Source organism: Centruroides sculpturatus, unplaced genomic scaffold (genome assembly GCF_000671375.1).
Source record: "Centruroides sculpturatus isolate CEXI.00-Female unplaced genomic scaffold, Cexi_2.0 scaffold12, whole genome shotgun sequence".
NCBI lineage: Eukaryota > Metazoa > Arthropoda > Arachnida > Scorpiones > Buthidae > Centruroides > Centruroides sculpturatus.
The window spans coordinates 1,692,311-1,699,461 of NW_019384438.1; the positions used below are offsets into that span (position 1 = coordinate 1,692,311).

The window sequence follows — 7,151 nt, forward strand, 5'->3', positions numbered from 1 at the left end:
AAAGTGTAAGAAGAAGTTGGAGGAAGAAGCAAATAAACAGAGAAACGCTCTGCTAAAATATGTTATTCATACAAAAATAGACAATATCAATGTGGAAGTTGAGCCTGAAGAAAAGGTTAACGAAAAGGACGTTGGTGAATATTCTGGAAACAGTGAAAATCAAGAAGTACAAGTAGAAAAGACAGAAAACAATGAAAATACAATTGAAGTAGTAGAAATGAAAAATATAGAAGACAAAGACATACCAGAGGTTGAGAATAAAAACGAAAATGCAATTAATGAAGTAGAAATACAAAATATAGAAGGTGTATCCAATATCGTTAATGATATTTTAATTTTTGACAATTTGGACATTTCGTTATGGCCTTTAAATTTAACAACAGACATGCAAAGTTATTTGCTTAAAAATAAACCATCGTCAAATATTTCTCTTGTACATACCGCTAAAAAAGTAGTGACGGAAGGTGGAAAAACTGTAACTCGGACATTAAAGAAAAATATTTTTACTCGTAACAAGGCAAATGGTGAAAAAATTGAGCGAGAATGGTTAGTATATAGCCCAAGAAGTAAAGCAATTTACTGTTATTTTTGCAAGATGTTTGCGATCAGAAGAACTGCTTTTACAGAAGGTTATTCGGACTGGAAAAATGCAAATGTAAGAGTAAAAGAACATGAACGTTCTACTGATCATAGGCATTCTATTGAAATTTTGATAGCAAGAAATTCAGTTGAGGGACGTGTAGATACTATAGTTGAAAAAAGTATTTAGAAAAAACAACACTGGAGAAAAGTACTGCTGCGGGTAGTAGCAACAATAAAATTTTTAGCTAAAAATTCTCTTGCATTTCGTGGCTCTAATGAACTCTTTTCTGAATGTCAAAGCGGGTAGTAGCAACAATAAAATTTTTAGCTAAAAATTCTCTTGCATTTCGTGGCTCTAATGAACTCTTTTCTGAGTGTCAAAGCGGGAATTACATTGAAGCTCTAGAGTATTTGGCAGAATTTGATGAGTTTTTAGCATCGCATATAAAACAATATGGATCAGCTGGAAAAGGAAACGTAAATTATCTTTCTTCAACTATTTGTGATGAATTTATTCAAATATTTAACAAGAAAAATGTTAGAAACATTTGTGTCAGAAGTTAAAGCTGCGAAATATTTTTCCATAATAATTGACTCTACTCCTGATATAACACACGTAGACCAATTAACTTTTATATTGCGCTATTTATCAGAAGATGGAACCCCAATCGAGAGATTTTTTGGATTTATTCCCATTAATTTCACTCGGGGGAATCATTAGAAAATGAACTTTTACAGAATATTGCAAAATTAGGACTGGATATTAGCAATTGTAAAGGACAAAGCTACGATAATGCAGCAAATATGTCTGGCAAATACAATGGGCTCCAAAACCGCATTAAAAGACATAGTGAAACAGCCCATTACGTTCCTTGTGCCTCGCATTCATTAAATCTAGTAATAAATAGTGCTAGTGAATCATGCTTGCAGGAAATAAAATATTTTAATTTAATGGAAATCATTTATACCTTTTTTCGGCTTCTACGTATAGGTGGAACATTTTAGAAAAAAGTTTTGCCGCAAATAATAAACATTTTACAGTAAAAAAGTTATGTACTACGAGATGGTCTTGTAGAGCTGATGCAGTTAAGGCAATTCGCTTTGGGTTTGACCAAATAAAAAGTGCTCTTCTTGAAATATCTTTAGACGAATCTCAGAAATGTTCTGTTAAAGAAGAATCACGAAAAATAGCAAACAAAATGAATACTTTAGAATTCATTTTGTTAACAGTTATTTGGGATAAAATTCTTTCCAGAATAAATGCAAGCAGTCAATCCTTACAAAATCCTACTTTGCCACTCTCGTTTGCAGTAAATATTTTTGACAATTTATATGATTACGTTAATAGTTTAAGAAGTTCATTTCTGGAAATAGAAGCAGAGGCATTAAGCACGTCAGAAATAAAAGTGTATTGTGATTTTAAAAAAAGGTCCCAAAAAAGAAAACGTTTCTTTGATGATGCTTATAATGATGAGGAAAATCTAAGTTTTTGTCAGGGCCAAGAAATGTTTAAGCGAAATTGTTTCTACGTAATTTGTGATAAAATCTCTTTTGAATTAAAAGTTAGAAGCAAAAGTTACAAAGATATTGATGAAATTTTTAAAATTTTTCATACAAACATAGCTGACGGCGACGACGAAGACATATCAATTAATACCGCATTGTTAAAAAAATGGTACAGTGGCGACATTGATACCGAAGAATTGGACGAGGAATTGTTGCAATTTAAGTTAATTTGTAAAAGCCAAAATTTAACGTTGCCATCTGATATGCTGCAATTTATAAAGAGCACAAAAATAGTATCAACATTTCCAAATACAGAAATATTATTGCGAATATATTTAACTTTGCCTATATCGAATGCATCTGGTGAAAGATCATTCTCAGTATTAAAACGTGTAAAAAATTATTTACGAAACTCACTGAGTGAATCAAAATTAAATTCTTTAGCTGTTTTATACATCGAACAAAATGCTTTGGATAATATTAATTATGATGAAATAATTGATAATTTTGCTGAATTAAAGACTAGAAAACAGAATTTTTAAATAAAGTTTATTTATACAGTACTTAATTTTTTAAACTATCTTGGCTTTTATTTAAATTATCCTTTTTATTAGTCAATTTATCTCTCATGAGTAAAATATTTATTTAAATATCAAACAAAAACGTTAAATTAAACAATTGATATTTTAAGGTAATATTGTTATTGTATAACAACTTTTGTTAGACATTTAATAAAATAAATTTCAATTTTTTTTAATTTATAAACAAACTGTTCAAACTTTTCTAGAAAAACTAAAATTAAGATTTGTTTTAGTTTTCCACATTACAGTATTTAGTTTTGTTTTAAATTTTTTGTGCGCTTTATTTATTGTGGGAGAGGGAGGGGGCCCGGTAAGAAGAAAATGTCTAGGGCCTCAAAGTGGGTTAATCCGGCCCTGAGTCGACCCCCCTATAACATCGTAGATATGATACGTTCCGCTTTTTATGAAATCCATTTTCTACGAGTCCTTAAATACATGAGCCAATCACAGCCCGACAAGTGTGCAGTTTACGGACTACGGCTGTTTGAAAGGTTTTCTTCCATAAAATTAATCGATTGTAGACTAATTCGACTCAACATTTCCAAAACACGTATATTTTTTTGGGAATAATCAATATAAATACGCTATAAACAAAAAACTTGTAGGATTACTTACCGAGTGTGCACCGTTCGACGATGTCATTGCTTAAACTTGTTTTCGTCGTGGAGCGGCGCATGTTTCCTGATAAATTATTTTTCTGCGAAAAATTTGCTGAACTTTGGAGATATCATTAGTACAAATATAATTTTTATGGTCGTTAAATAATAAATGGTTTTTAGTAGGTACGTTGCTCGTTTAAACTCAACGGTTTGTGCAATATCCGCTATTGGTCTATGTAGATTCGACCAATCCTGTCGCGACACGAGTCGGCAATGACGTTTTATCGTATTTTACGAGTTTCTTTTAGCGTGTTTACACGAATACGGTCGCAACTTTTTCGCCGCTATATACGAATCCGCGTTATATGAACCCGTTCTATAGGTGGGTCTACTGTAATTGATGGTGGTAGTCGTCTTAACTTTTGTCCTCAGCGTATGAACCTCGCTGCACTAGTGCTACATCGACGAACTTAAGGTGAAAATAGCTTAGGGTACTGTACGTCCTACATGGCAGCGACCGCAGGCTTGAACGAGCTTCCAAACGGAGTGGACATACCAGTTCACGCAAATGTGCGTGTTCGAAGTAACAGTGTTTAGCCTGTAGTGATCGCCAGATGATGCTTCTTCACCAGATGATGCTTCTGCAGGAAGCAGCTACCAAGCCGATTTGATCATCGCTTCCACTGTTCGCGTTTCCAACGAAGAAAATGGCTGATTTTGAAGATGAATGTAAACAGAATGATAAATAAATTGTTTATATATGTTGTATGTACTTTAATTAATAATCTTTTACGTAATTTAATAATATCTGATTTTGTTAAAAATATATTTTTTTAAACTTATTATTCTATAAAGATTCTTTATATTTGTTGTGTATCTAGTTAGTGATAACAATTAACTGTCAAATTTATCGTTTTAATGCTTGTCATATTTTCCATAGTAGCATTCGACGAAGTCTTCTCGAATCCATCTTCTAAACAATACGTGTCCACTCTGGACAGAAGTCGCTCGCGAGTTGTTGTTGTTTTTTGTTTTTTTTTACTCTTTCCGCCCTGTGGGCCTCTTATAGCAAGCGCATTATGGGTTCGGCTAGGCCCACAATCGAGAACCGGGTGGTGAGGGACGGGGCCCGATATAACCGGATGGACCACCCCCTGAAAAATTCCTGACGATTTTTTGGTGGTGGAGTCGATCCCGGGTCCCCCAGAGCGGCAGGCTGCCAACCTTGACCGCTCAGCAATCCGACCCCATTCATACAGAACTGGAAAATAGAGACTCGAAAAATTTTTCTACAGATTTTCTTAGAAAAAGTTTGGTAACGATAACCGAAATGCGTAGCAAATGGTCCAGATTTTGGAAGGAGTGCAAAAGCAAAAGGCGTTTTGGATGCGATCTTCTACTACTGATATTTGCTTAAGGAAAGAAAAAAAACGACAAATGACACTAGACGACTTCGTTGCAAAAAAATCAAGGTCTGTAGTACTATTCTAGCATTAAAAAAAGTTCTGGAGTGGTGTTCCAGATAGCTCTAGTACAACTGTACCTGTAAGCCAATAATTCAAACTTAAAATATGTGTATGTATTAACACTAATGTTATTTTGGAAAAATGGGTACGTTGACTAAGTTGTAGGAGAATGAGGTACAGAGTTTTATCCTAATAAAGAAATAATGAAAAAATTTATCCATTTATAAGACAAATTTATGAAAGGTTTTCAGGAATTGGGGTATGCTCATAAATTAAAGTTCTACTGTATTGTGTTTTTATTGTCTCATACGAAATATTTAATGATTTAAATACTTTCATTAGTAGTATTTTCAAATATTATCAATTAAATTTATTTTTTAATAATAATCAGTTTCAATTAAAATAATTTTACAATTCTCGTATTAGTACATGAAGTAAAAGTGACTCAAAATACTTCTTACAGAACTGTGGAAAGGAATTAGTTATAGACGACATTCAGAGCATATTAAATAACAATGAAGAAGAATTGAGAAACTTATTGAATTCTTCGCTTGAAGAATTCGTTAGAAAGAATTATAATAAGGTGAGATTTTGTCCCGGCCCTGACTGTAAAATGATTTACAGCATTCCAAACTCTGAAAAAGATTCATTATGGACCTGTCCACTATGTGCTGTTGTCATCTGTTCTCTGTAAGTATTTTCCAATTTAAATTTAGTTCAGAAAATATTTTCTGATGTTAATAGATAATTTTTATAATAGATGTGGATATAAAGTGCATCCAGGTATGTCATGCGAAATGGCTAAAGAAATGAGGAAAGACATAGATTATTCCTTAAAGGTGAGTCAAAATATAAAAATATAAAAAAATAAATACAGTTAATACATGTAATAGATCTCAATATGAAAAGTTGTAATTTCCAATCATGGTTAGGAGAAAGGATTATCAAATCTTTTTAAATGAGAAATAATTGCCTATTATCAGTAAAAATTCTCATTAGAAAAAACTGATATGTAACATGCAAAACAAAACCAAATTTATAGAATAAACTGGACAATTGTAATGATAGTGGAACTAAATAAGGTATAGAAAATAAACAAATTTGTTTGTGGATGAAAATGGCAAATAGCATTACTACTATTATAACAAATTTTCAGAATTAAAAGATACAACTCAATGTTATTCTCCAAAATAAAGAATATCAGCAGGTGTAATATTAAGATTTAAAAGTGGTATAGTTATCTGCACTTTTGCACTCATGCATAAATTTTATAAAAAGAAAAAATTATGATATTTATCTTTAGAAAAACTTTTATCACATGCTTACATAATCATCTCAATATATCTTAGACAAGAGTTATAACAGGTAAAAGATTTTGAATTCTAGATTTCTCATTAGTCATTAATGCCTTGACTAGAAAAGCTGATAAAGCAGATTCAATAGTAACCCTTTATCAGTGAAACAAATCATTAAATTTTCTTCAGTTTCATTTACTTATCAAGTTTTTAGTTTTACCACCTTAAGATTGTTAAAAATCATATTTCATTAGTTTTATTATAGCTAGTCTGTATTTTAGAATGTTAAGAATAATTTGGTTTACTTATATATTAATTTATATTCATATTTTCTATTTGTTTCAGGTATGGTTGGCACAAGATCCTAAAAACAGAAAAGTTTGTCCCTCTCATTCTTGTCACTCTCCAATCCAAAAAGATGGTGGCTGCAATCATATGGTTTGTTGGAAGTGTCATTGTCACTTATGTTGGCTTTGTTTACAGATTTTTCCAGATGGAAATTCTGTTTATAATCATTTGCCTTATTGTGCTTGTAACCAAAGTCCATTTGCTTAACTGCCTTAGAAGACTTTTATTGTGACAAATGTGTAATTTATTTTAATTATGAAACTTATAATCTTTTAAGTGAAGTTATTTGTTTTTATAAATTTTTTCTGGAATTTTTATAATTGGATAGTTTTATATATTATAATGTTCTTTAATTATCTCTTTTTGTTAAGTAAATGTTTATGCAAATAAAAAGAAGTAAAATAGTTGCGATACCAATGTTTTATTTGAATTTATATTGAGCTCTCTATCAGAGAAACACTCAAAATAATCATCACAAATTCAATTATCACATGCAGGTAATTTTTCTTTTTCTTAATTGGATTGGATTCTCTCAATCAGGACTTCAGAAAGTCAGAATTTGCTAAGGGCTTGGCAAATTTTACAACTTGGACTTCTTTTTTTATACAAAAGTTATTATTTTTCCAGTTATAAATAAAGATTACAAATAAATTATGCAAAAATAATTTGAAGCTATCTGAAACCTAAAACAGATATAGGCCTATATTAAATTTAAATTGACTTTTATAATAATAAGTCAATTTCTAATAATAATAATAAGTTTCTAAACAAAGT

At 31.1% G+C, this 7,151-nt stretch overlaps 1 protein-coding gene across 1 annotated transcript in view; it reads left to right on the forward strand.

The window, feature by feature from the left end:
• LOC111620063 (ATP-dependent RNA helicase DEAH12, chloroplastic-like) overlaps positions 1 to 6,696 on the forward strand; it is a 30,865-nt gene extending 24,169 nt beyond the window's left edge. The window contains exons 3-5 of the mRNA XM_023361907.1: positions 5,198 to 5,424; positions 5,495 to 5,573; positions 6,375 to 6,696. Of these exons, the coding sequence (XP_023217675.1) occupies positions 5,198 to 5,424; positions 5,495 to 5,573; positions 6,375 to 6,584 (516 nt within the window). The 3' untranslated portion in view covers positions 6,585 to 6,696. The remainder of the gene's footprint in view (positions 1 to 5,197; positions 5,425 to 5,494; positions 5,574 to 6,374) is intronic.
• Positions 6,697 to 7,151: the final 455 nt, after the last annotated feature.